Source organism: Jaminaea rosea, assembly GCF_003144245.1.
Source record: "Jaminaea rosea strain MCA 5214 unplaced genomic scaffold BDZ90scaffold_17, whole genome shotgun sequence".
Classification (NCBI taxonomy): Eukaryota; Fungi; Basidiomycota; class Exobasidiomycetes; order Microstromatales; genus Jaminaea; species Jaminaea rosea.
Window position 1 is genome coordinate 178,479 of NW_020289991.1, and position 11,000 is coordinate 189,478.

At 59.2% G+C, this 11,000-nt stretch overlaps 3 protein-coding genes across 3 annotated transcripts; 2 read left to right on the forward strand and 1 right to left on the reverse strand.

The window, feature by feature from the left end:
- Nucleotides 1-70: 70 nt before the first annotated feature.
- BDZ90DRAFT_228613 (hypothetical protein) lies at nucleotides 71-4,374 on the forward strand (the record flags this gene model as incomplete). Its single annotated transcript, XM_025504823.1, has 4 exons — nucleotides 71-319; nucleotides 408-1,289; nucleotides 1,373-2,481; nucleotides 2,562-4,374. The coding sequence occupies 4 exons, from the start codon at nucleotides 71-73 to the stop codon at nucleotides 4,372-4,374; spliced, it is 4,053 nt and encodes a 1,350-aa protein (XP_025359539.1).
- A 362-nt stretch (nucleotides 4,375-4,736) lies between these two features.
- On the forward strand, nucleotides 4,737-7,988 carry BDZ90DRAFT_234537 (WD40 repeat-like protein). Its single transcript, XM_025507054.1, has 2 exons — nucleotides 4,737-5,602; nucleotides 5,679-7,988. Exons 1-2 carry the CDS (start codon nucleotides 4,771-4,773, stop codon nucleotides 7,868-7,870), a joined length of 3,024 nt encoding a protein of 1,007 aa, XP_025359540.1. The 5' UTR covers nucleotides 4,737-4,770; the 3' UTR covers nucleotides 7,871-7,988.
- An 88-nt stretch (nucleotides 7,989-8,076) lies between these two features.
- On the reverse strand, nucleotides 8,077-10,355 carry BDZ90DRAFT_223988 (hypothetical protein; the record flags this gene model as incomplete). Its single annotated transcript, XM_025504598.1, has 2 exons — nucleotides 8,077-9,183; nucleotides 9,261-10,355. 2 exons carry the CDS (start codon nucleotides 10,353-10,355, stop codon nucleotides 8,077-8,079), a joined length of 2,202 nt encoding a protein of 733 aa, XP_025359541.1.
- Between the last annotated feature and the right edge of the window lie 645 nt (nucleotides 10,356-11,000).

An 11,000-nucleotide genomic window follows, 5' to 3' on the forward strand; every position in this document is an offset into this window, starting at 1 on the left:
ACGACACGCTAGCCTACTTTCACGTCCGTGCGGCGCGCCCCTCGCCCTCTGAATATCTTCCACGCCAACAATGGCTTCGATAGGACAAGCTCCCTCCAGCCCGCTCTCAACAAGTGGTCGCTTGGACAACGGGTCCACATCGGGTCATGCTGCCAATGGCTCTAGCAGCAGCAACGGAGGATTTGCAGGGTTCGCCTCCTTGCTGCGAAGTGCAGGGAGGAAAAGCACAGAGTCGCTACGTAGCGTCAGGAGCAGCGCTTCATTCACAAGCAGTGCTGGCAGGAGACGAAGCTTTGGTTCTTCAAGAAGGAATCTCGAAGTGAGTAGCAGCGAAGACTACCTTATCAGATTTGCTCTTCATGCTCATTTAGTTGCTGATCCTCTCCCCCTTGCTCGCTCTCGCGCAGGTCTTTGAGCCTGTGCCACCCCTTCCTCCTGCAAAGGACTCTCCTTCTCGTCCGCAGACATCTGCGGGCCAATCCGTGACATCCTTTCAGTCGCTAGAACCGCCCGAATCGGGATCTGCTGGCCGCCATCACCACGACATGGCTAGGCAGGTCTCGAGTCGCTCGGCGAGCAGGCAGGCTCCGCCTCTACACGGCCTGCGTGAGGAAGGCGGCGAAGACGGTTTGGCGCCACTAGCATCCGAGACTGGAGGAGCAATGCATCACTCCTCGCCCTCAACATCGTCCAGCCTGGTCAGTCGGGCTCGCTCTGCTCGTCGAGGACTCGGTGGACTGGGCAGTAAGATGGGCCTCCCCAATCCTGTCGGCAGCCAGGATCTGACGCCAGACGAGGCAGATGGCGCTAAGACGCCTACAGGTCGAACAACGCCTACGCAGTCCGACTTCCAAGCTCGCAACGGAACCGGCGGCACCGCTTCGACGTCGGCGCAACCACAAGGCGGAGACGGCAATACCGTTGCCCAGCTATATGCCGTCTTCGGCCTTCCTAAAGACCCCTCAGTCTGGACTCTCGCCGAGGAAGACTGCGTTGCCGGCGTGCACCACACGGACGGCGCAGTTGGGCGATTCTGGCGTCCAGAGGTGCTGGGCTGCTCCATCTGCCCGTCTCCATCAGAGATCTTCGCGCGTCAGGCTAACGGTGGGACGGGATCGCACGAGTCGGACACCATTGGGTCAGGGAGAGGCGATGCAGAGAAAAAGTGGGAAGGGAGGAGCGCAGATGGAAAGAAGGGCTCGACAAACCCCAAATTCATTGAGATGGCAGACGGGAGGGGAAGGATCGAGAAGGCTGAGACTGCGAGAGTTCTCAGCAAGGCGCTCAAGGTAAGTCGATGGAGCGCGAGGTGATAGTCAATCCTGTCTTTGACCCATGCGCTGACCATATTCGCCTCCATGCGCGCCTGCAGCTGTCCTTCACTCGCGAGATCGAGATCGTCTCTGGCCAAAACAACTACCCGCCGATGGCCACGTCGCACACCTTCTCCTTCAGCGTCCCCACCCTCTCATCCGCCAGCGGCGAATCCCTTGACCGGGCGGCAGCGGTTGGCTCGTCCTCTGACCTGCGCAAGGGCACAGGGGCTGTTGGCGTAGGCCACCACAAACCTGCTGCGGCTACGGGCGAAGGGTACGGTATGGTCAACGGCGGGTCCGGATCAACTCGCACGACCGGCTTCGAGGAGAACAGTGCGCCCGCGACCTTCTACGGCGTCGTTCTTACAGTCTGGTCCGCAGCGGATGAGCGTCGCGCCAAAGCGGTCAAGAAGGAGCTGAACCGCGCAGCCAAGCAGCGAGGCGGCACAAGCTCCGGAAAGGACAAGAAGTCGTCGTCTCGTGACGACGACGAGGGCGCAGAGGGCTTCCTCCCAGCGAATAATGCCTACTTCATGCCCTACGCCATCTGCATCATCTCTCGCTACCCGCTCTACGATCTTCTAGGTGATTGGAACAAGTGGGCCTGGCACAAGTACTCGCGCAATATTGAGATGCACAACAAGCTCATGAGCATCATCCTTTCCAAGCCTGCCCCGAGGCTGGGCTCGAAGCTTGTAGTAGACGCGGCTGATGGGGATTTGGCTTTCACTACCACCTTCCCTGGCGCGCTCGAGTGGGGAACGGGGCTGATAGGCATCGACTTCACCATGTGGCCCCTCTTCAAGACTTTGTCGCTGGACAACATACTCACTATCTGCGAAATTGCCCTGGCCCCAAATGGTCGCGTACTTTTCCTTTCGCGCCACCCGGCTCTCCTTGGCTTGGCAGTCGAGACGATCAAGTACTTTGTCGAGCTTCGTGGCTGGCAAGGGGTCGCAAACCAGAATTGTCATGCCCGCGACGTCAAGATCTACCTCGAGGACCCGGGGACATGGATCATCAGCATTAGCACTGAGCTGAGGAGCATTGTCAAGCCAGCGAAGGAGGTCTGTGTCGTCGATCTGGATATCAATTACGTCAACTGCCCGAACCCGCCTCAAGGGGCGCCGAGTACCAAGGGGTTGCGAGAGAAGAGAAAGAAGAAGTAAGTCGCGAGCATGGAATGAGAGCGACATTGCTGTCTCTGCCAGACTGACCTCGCCCTTTCCCATCTTTGTTGCTCAGGCTCGTCAATGCTCTCGGCTTCTCAACAGGTGACTTCCGGCCCCCGCGCGAGTTCATCGAGGCGTATCCTGGAGGCAGGTTCCGTCCGATGTCCAGCGTTGTCTCCCGCTCGGGCCAACACACGCCCTACGATCAGCTCGAACGTCCCATCTGGTGGGACCAACCACGCGTCATCACCGCCTTCGACAAGACTCTGCACGACGGCACTCGCCCTTCTCCCCTTATGAAGCTTCTGCGAATGCGAGCAAGCAAGAATCGTACCACCTCCGAAGCAGAGCTGGCAGCCATCCTCGCCCTTAGGAAGCGTGCATCGACCTTCGTTGACGCCCGCGACGGCCTAGAGAACAAGATCGGTCGTCTGAACAAGCGCCTGGCTTTCCTCATGTCTGAGTCCGAAATGTGGAAGGCTCAGTTCTCCAAGATCCAGCAGCTGGTCGACCGCCTCACCAAGGAAGCAAACGAGACGCGCTCCAAGCTTGACAAGGAGCGTCGCGAGTCTCGTCGCCTCTCTTCCACACTTGCGCAGAGGGACATGGAGCGCGTCCAGTTGCAAATACAGCTCAAGGAGACGGAGGACGCTCGTGAAGCTGCTCAGGCCGAGCTCAACACGATGCAGCGCGCTATGGATTCGCTCGAGCACGAGAGGGAGGCCATGATGGATGAGATTCGGGGTATCATCTCTGGCGCGGATGGTACGGATGTGGACGTTGCGTTTAACATGAGCAAGCTGGACATCTACAATGACTCGATGGGCCATGGAAGCTCGAGGGCGAGCAGCCCATCTGGTAGCCAAAGTTCAAGCAACATGACTCCCTCTCAAGCTGCGGACAGGATACTGAAAGCCCGCAAGGCGGCCGAGGACCGAATCAACGAAGGTCAGCCCTCTCGCTCTCGCTCTCGACTGGCAGCGCCGGCAAGCTCGGCAGGCCATAGTGGCTCAGCGCAGCGTCATTCTCCTCCGGCGTCGAGTGCAGGCAATCACTTCCCCGAGGATCAGATGAACTACGAGATTCAGAAGCGGACAACCAGCGTTACAGATCAGATCGCCCGCATTCAATCGCAGCTGGAGAACACGCTCAGCCAGTTGGAGGACCGCTCAAAGTCCCACCGACATCGTCGGACGAGGCGGGACTCTAATGGGTCGTATACTAGCTCGTCGCGATATGAGCATCGTACGCCTAGTAGTCTCGGTGGGCATGGAGGAGCAGCTAGCGGGACGGACCATGAGAGTGCTGCGACTCACCATCGCGCCGGTGAAGAATCCGAGCTGGACTACGAGTCCTCCGCTACTACAGGCGGTGCTGGCGCTGGAGGATACGTGTCCTCTGGCTGCGACAGCGCAGCCTCTGCTGCACGTCGCGAGAGGAGGAGGCTGCGTCACCAGAAGAGGGCGGAGGGTCCTCCCACGTCCTACCGAGGGCCGAGTGCGAGCATCGTAGCCGCTACGACCGGTGTGGGCAGCGAGGAATTAGCCGCGCAGGATGGTGCGACCCGCGGCGATGCAGCAAGACCTCGTGCGTCGAGGTCGAGCAGTCGTGATCAGGTTTTGCAGGAGCGCGACAGCACCAATGCGTGGAAGTCGACCACGACCACTGTCGCCCCACCCGCCACTGCCATGTCCGTAAGCACGAAGAGCGATGCGACGCACGACTCGGATGCTCCTACGACTACGACGGTCTCCACGGCGGACACGATGCCCAGTGCTGCTACAACCGTCGAAGACGGCAAAGTTGACGAGAAGGCGGAGCCGGAAACGGCTGATACCTCGTTGGACAGTGCGGCAGGGGAGGCAAAGGCGGACGGGAAGGCGTGAGGCCCTGTGCTGTGCGGGGGCGAGGCTATCTTCTCGGGCATGCTGAGACTTGAGAAACACTTTATTTCACTTCACCACGAACCTGCCTACTCAACTACCCATTCATTGACGTGCTTTAATCCATCGACAATTCGTCTTCTAGCCTGACCAGATTTGGGTGAAGGGAGGGCGAAAAAGCAGGTGGCTCGAGCGCGAAGTCCGAGACCTGCAAGCCAAGTGGAGTCGGGCGACGCGAGTCGAGCGGAAGAGGAGGGAGGACAAAGGGTCGAGATGAAAAGTTGGGAGTTGCCGTTGCTTGGGAGTTGCCGTTGCTTCTTTACCATCTCAAACGATCACCCAGGCCAGATCCGCATCTCAGCGCAGCAGCTGTGACGATTCGCTGATAGCTGCGATCATATGCCGCCCTCGAGCAGCGTCGTCGACGATGGCGGCGGCGGCGGTGGCGGCCCTTCGTCCTCCTCGTCCCACTCGCCTCCCGCGCAAGCTCCCCGACTGCGCACCTACTTCCCACCTCTCGCGACCCCCTCTACCTCTTCTCTAGCACAGCGTCGCCAGCATCTCTCCTCAGCCGCCCCTCGCGCAACCGCGAGCACATCGCTACAGCGCTCCATCCACCTCGACGAACCCGCCATTCGCCGACTCGACCTCGCTGCTGAGCTGGGCGATGCGAAAGCAGGATATGGGCACGAGGGATGCGTCAATGCAATGAATTGGAGTCAAGATGGGCGAAAGCTAGCCACAGGATCAGATGACTGCTGCGTCCTTCTCTGGGAGGTGGGCACGTCGCACATCCACCCGCCCGCTTCTAAGCCCACGGTCGCCAAGCGCCGACCTTATATTGGCGCTCCTGCTGCCATGTCGAGCCACTCAAGCCACGACGACGACGACGACTCGTTCGCTTTCCCCTCCCTCGACCTTGGACTCTTTACTCGCATACATACAGGGCATCGAGGCAACATATTCGATGTGGCCTTTGCGCCGCACACATCCGACAGGCGGCTCATATCCGTAGCTGGAGATGCGCAGGTGCGCGTATTTGATCTGGAGCGGGGCACAGGGGGCAAGAGGGAGAAGGTCAAGCTGTCCAATGGCGAGATAAGGTGGATTGATGACTTCCACGCCGCCACTGGCGGAGTGGAGTGTAGGACGTTGAAGTGTCATCGAGGGTTCGTGAAGAGGGTGCAGACTGAGCAGAGCGCGGATATCTTCTTAACAGTGTCCGAAGATGGTGAGTCGCTTTCAACAGAACGGAGGTTGATCCGAGAGCATAGAGCTGAATTTCATCGTGCTCCGCACGTACGCAGGCGATGTTCGTCAACACGATCTACGCACGCACCACATCTGTCGACCCCGTTACGGCTCCACTGACTCCTCTACACACGGCTCGTGCCCTCGCCCTCTCATCCACCACTCCGCGCCTCTCTACACACTTTCCCTCTCCCCACTCCAGCCCTGGCTCTTTGCCGTAGCGGGCATGTCACCCTACGCCTACCTATACGATCGTCGCATGGCTGGACGCGTCCTCGAAGACGAATGGGGGGCTGCTGCCTCTACGTCCTCATCTTCCTCTACCACGGACCCTCTGCTCGCGCGCTGTGTGCGACGCTTTGGCCTCCCTTGCGGAGACTGGGATGGCAAGGACTGTCGCCCTCAGCAACTTGAGGAACCCGGCGGCGCCAATGTGCGAAGGGGCAGGAGGAGACACGATACCATGGAGCACATCACTGCTGTGCAGCTTGGCGAGACGGAGGAACGGTGTAATGAGCTGCTGGCATCCTACTCCGGTGGGGCCGTGTACCGCTTCAATATCAGGGACGGCACGGGCGTGCTGCAGCATCGCGAGGGAGAGGAGACTGGCAAAGCCAAGAACTATACGGATAGCAAAAGGGGCGTCAAGAGAAGCAGTAGCGCCAGCGCGGGTGACGAGGCATGGGAAACGACTTCAGCATCGGCTTCGGGCTCCACCTCATCTTCCTTTCGTCGTTCGCGGAAGCAGTCACGCCCCTCGACGGCAGAGCGAGACGCCCACCAACAAGACGAAACAGACAAGGAGCAAGGAGCGTCGGACCCTAACGAAGGCACAACGCCTCGGCCCAGCGTCACTACAGCGCACGAAGAGGCAAGGGCTCGCGAGCGAGAAGCAGGGCTCGACCCAGGTAATAATGCAGAAGAGACGCTTTCGTCGTCCTCGGGCTCATCCTCCCCCACAGAGCAAGAAGCGGCAGGCTTCCCTCTATACCAGCAACTCATCGCGGACGGGCTCGCTGGGGAGCTCGATGGCGGGGCTTCAGAGGATGGAGGCGAAGATGACGACGATGAGGACGAAGAGGAAGACGAATCGGATTGGCCTCCCGCCGCTCCAGTGATCTACGATCTCGACGACGAAGAAGACGACGAAGACGAGGACGAAGACGAAGACGAAGATGTGGATGAAGACCTCGACCTAGAAAGCGATGAGGAGTTCTACCTAGACCGTGCCCATCCTGAGGATGAAGAGGAAGACGAAGACGCCGCTCTGTATTCAGATGAAGATGAGGACGATGATGGGGAGGGCTTCCCTTTCCCCTCTCTTTTCGGATTCCGGCCCCCTCGTGGAGCAGAGGAGATTCGCCAAGACCGACTCTCTGACGCTCAAATCGCCAACGTACCCATCGTCTACCCAAAGCAGCGCTACCGAGGCCACATCAACGTGGAGACAGTCAAGGATGTCGCCTTCCTCTACGGCACCGGATCGGGCGGGGAGAGAAAGGACTTTGTCTGCTCTGGCAGTGATGATGGACATTTCTTCATCTGGTCTCGCGAGACCGCCGAGCTGGTAGGGCTATGGCAAGGGGACGGCTCTGTGGTCAATGTGGTTCGGCAGCACCCGCTTCTACCCGTGCTCGTCGTCAGCGGTATTGACGATTCTGTGAAGGTATTCGCGCCAAAGACGTCGGAGCTAGCCCCGGGTGAAAAGGAGCGCACTGACGGCGAGGAGGGAGACAATTCGGATGGAGTCACCATTGGCAGGTCACGCAATCGTTGGGACTTGAGAGACACGATCATGGCTGTTAACAATCAGAGGTTGCAAAGGGGTATGAATGGCTATGACGACGACGAGGATTCCGACGACTTCTCGGAAGAAGATGAAGACGATGAGGGAGAAGGGCACTCTGGCGCATCGGGACGTCAGACCTTGAGGATCAGAGATCTGCAAGACTTCCTGCCCATCGGCATGGTCCCACCGGAGCGCGGTGGGTCGACGAACGACGAGATTGCGCAAGCTATGATGCCGCTCGGCGCAGTGGCACCCGAGAGAGGTGGACCTACAGATGATGAGATCGCAGCGGCGATGATGCCTGTCGGGATGGTACCGCCTGAGCAGGGAGGACCGACGGATGATGATCTGGCCGCGGCTTTCCTGGGGATCGACCCGGCGCAGAGGGGTGGGAGAAGGGGAAGTAGCCGCCGTGGTGGACAGGGAGGAGCGGGTGAGACTGGGTGCGCGATCATGTAGGCAGTCAGAGACTGCAGCGCCGAGCACACGACGCGATATTCCCTCTGCATCTCCGATCCTTTTCGAATCCATCACCATTCGAGTTCACATCACAGATGAGGGCCGAGCATGTATGCTGAGATGAATTGAAGTGCAAGTGTCGAGCAGCCGTTCGTGAGATAGATAGATATAGAGCCAACGCTGCTCCTAAGCCCCGCGGCCCCTTCTTACTTCGCGGCCTTGAACATCTCTGCGATGGTCTGCGTGCCCGCGAACGCCATCGCTCCAATACCAAAGATGAGGATAGCAACATCCACCGCTTTGCTGTACCACGGTCGGTCATTGAGAGCCTTCAAGCTTAGCAGGACCGGGAAGATAAAGCAGAGCGGTACGCAGAATACGGAGCCGATAAAGCTGACGAATACGTCCAGCTTGCTGCTTCCCGCCCAAGCAAAGAAGACCGAGACGACGACGATGCTGATGCGGAAGAGGTTCTTGTACATCTTGACTTTTGGGTTGTACTTTCCGCTCTTGCTTGCGAATACGCCTCGCTCCAGGATCTGGAGGGCGGGGAAGAGCTGCAGCGGAGTGGAGAGGAGGATGGCCACTGCGTAAAGGAATAGGAGGGCTTGGACGAACTTGTAGTTCTGGGGCAGGTTGGTCATTACGACCGTCTGGGTCTTGCTGCCGAAGGCCAGGTAGGATAGTGCGCCGGAGGAGGTGAAGAGGAACATGACGACGATCATTACCCAGGAGAGGGCCTTTGGGAATCGGTGTGGCTCCTGCATCGACTCGGTGATGGGGATGACGAGCCCCACGCCCTCGAAGGTGAAGACTGACGTGCCCACGAAGAGAGGGAATGACTCTGGGTTGAAGGCCTTCACGTCCGAGAAGCCCTTCTCGGCGATGTGTCGGATCTCGTACTGGTAGAGGTAGATGATGCCTGCCAGGATGAAGGCATCGGCAATGAGGGCAGTAGAGGAGAGCTTGGCGATCTTGCGGATAAGGGAGAGGGGAATGAAGATTGCCGCTTGCATCACGATGAACCAGACGGGTGAGATGTTTGTGCGCCCATTCGTCACGCCGAGCACGAATGCCTGGAGATTTTCCGCCACGAAGACCGTGTAGGCTGCCACAAAGCCGAGTTGGGAGAAGACGATCGATGTAAGGATGGCCAAGCGCATACGTGGGCCGTAGAGGATGCCGCCCATGTCGCCGAAAGAGGCAGGGACTTTCAGGTTTGCTTGGACGAGGAGGAGGAAAGACTTGAGTGAGATGAGGGCGACGGCGCAGAGGAAGACGGAGGAGAAGAGGAGACCGCCGTTCAGGAAGGCCTGGCGCATGAGAAGGGGGGGGGCAATGTGGTCAGCGTCTCACTTCTCTGAATAGGAGGCGGTGATCGCGCTCTCACCTTGCCTAGGAAAAGGATGCCCGTGCCCACGAAGCTCTTGAGGAGCATCATGACTGCCTCAGTGACCGATGCTTCACCACGAGGCTTGTCTCCGGCGCTGCCTTGTGTCCCATCGTAGCGACGACGGCTGGAGCGACGGCGCAAGAGGGCGGATCGCTCAGTTGGGACCTCTCTCGGCCTCGGCGCCTCCTCATCCTCATCTTCATCATCGTCGTCCTCATCATCACTCTCGTTGAGGTCCTCTCCCGCAAAGTGCCCATACAGACTGAGGAAGTCGATGAAGCTGCGTAGAGCCCTCGGCGGGGGTTGACCCTGTCTCTGCGCCTGGTTGAGCATGAAGAACCTCCGAAACCCTCCTGGCTCGCGGATCTGCTCTACATCCAATTCCGGATCAATTGTGCTTGTTCGCGGTAGGTGAGCAGACTCGCTGCGAGTGCGTCGGGCTGCCTTCCTGCGATTCTGATGAGCCCAGCGGTAGATGTCCTCTACGATTGCACCTCCTTGCGCGTGGTGAGGGGCAAAGTACTCCGAGTTGGCCCCGTCCTCGCCCCCATCGTGTTGCGGTGATGGGTTTGCTTCACGGAGGGTGAGGCGTGAGGCACCTGCATCGTGCGAGTCTTGGCCGTGAGAGGGGAAAGCGACGCTTGATGTATGCGCTCCTCCTGCTGCAGCAGACCCGGCAAAGGACCAGGCTGATGCTCCCGCAGCACCTCCCTCAGCGCCAGGCAGATTGAGATGTCGATCAATGATCCTCGCCTTTTGCTCATCAGAAATGGGGACGCTGTCCAGATCGGCCATGTTCTGCGGCGTGGGCACTTCGCTGTCATCGATTGGCGCCGTCGAGTCGGGTCGATCCGGGTCATCCCGATCGTCAGCGTCCCCATAGCGTTGGTGACGCCATTGCCGGCGTTGGTTGGCAACGCTGACTTCCGACTCGTTTGTAGTATTGGTCGAGGGAAGGTGGACGCCAGATGCTGAAGGCGATGCAGCATAGGGGGGAATGTTGGGGATGCGAGGAGCGTGCGGGTGGGCAGGGCTGTCCGTCCCGCTACCTCCAGTGTCTTGCGACGAATGCTGATCACGATGGTCGCTCATCTTGGCTGCAGAGCGAGGGTGAGAGGAAGGTGGTGAGGCCAAGGACGCAGAAAAGCGAGTAAAGTTGTTGAGAATGGTTGCTGTCGCCGGTCTCGTAGCGCCTTCGTCTGCTTGCCTCGCCGTCCCCCCCGTTCTTCAGGCACGAGTCCCTGTCGACCCTTGAACCTCGACCTCGCCGTGCCACTCGTCTCCGCTGCTCCGCACATCGAGAGGCAGACGAAGTGGATCAATTTGCCGCCGCGCCTTCCGACGGTCGCGGTCGATGCGTCATGGCCGATTATCGAATGCAAGGGCAAAGTCGAGACAGTCTCAACCACATTACAAACCAACACTTGATCATCATCCAAGCATAGCATTATACGCAGCAAGGATGGACGCTAATCTCTGAATGAGCATCATCTTCACGCTCCCTCGTCCACCTCGATGTCCCGCATCTACGACGCCCTGGCTGGCGTCGTTCCTCTCGCCTTCGTCTGCTTCGCCCTAATCGTCACCTTTCTTCCTCATGCTGCGGGCAGAACATGGTCGCAGATACTTCCCTCATGGCTGCACCCGCTAGCTCACGATGTTATCTCGGCGGAGGATGTGAGGCAGATGGAGGACCAAGAGTTCAGCGGCAAGCCCGACAGAGATAGTTCACCCACT

Coding starts and splice junctions, on each gene's coding strand:
- BDZ90DRAFT_234537 (XM_025507054.1), top strand. CDS start 4,771: ATGCCGCCCTCGAGCAGCGTCGTCGACGATGGCGGCGGCGGCGGTGGC. Junction 5,603..5,678: donor CTTAACAGTGTCCGAAGATG/GTGAGTCGCTTT, acceptor GCACGTACGCAG/GCGATGTTCGTCAACACGAT.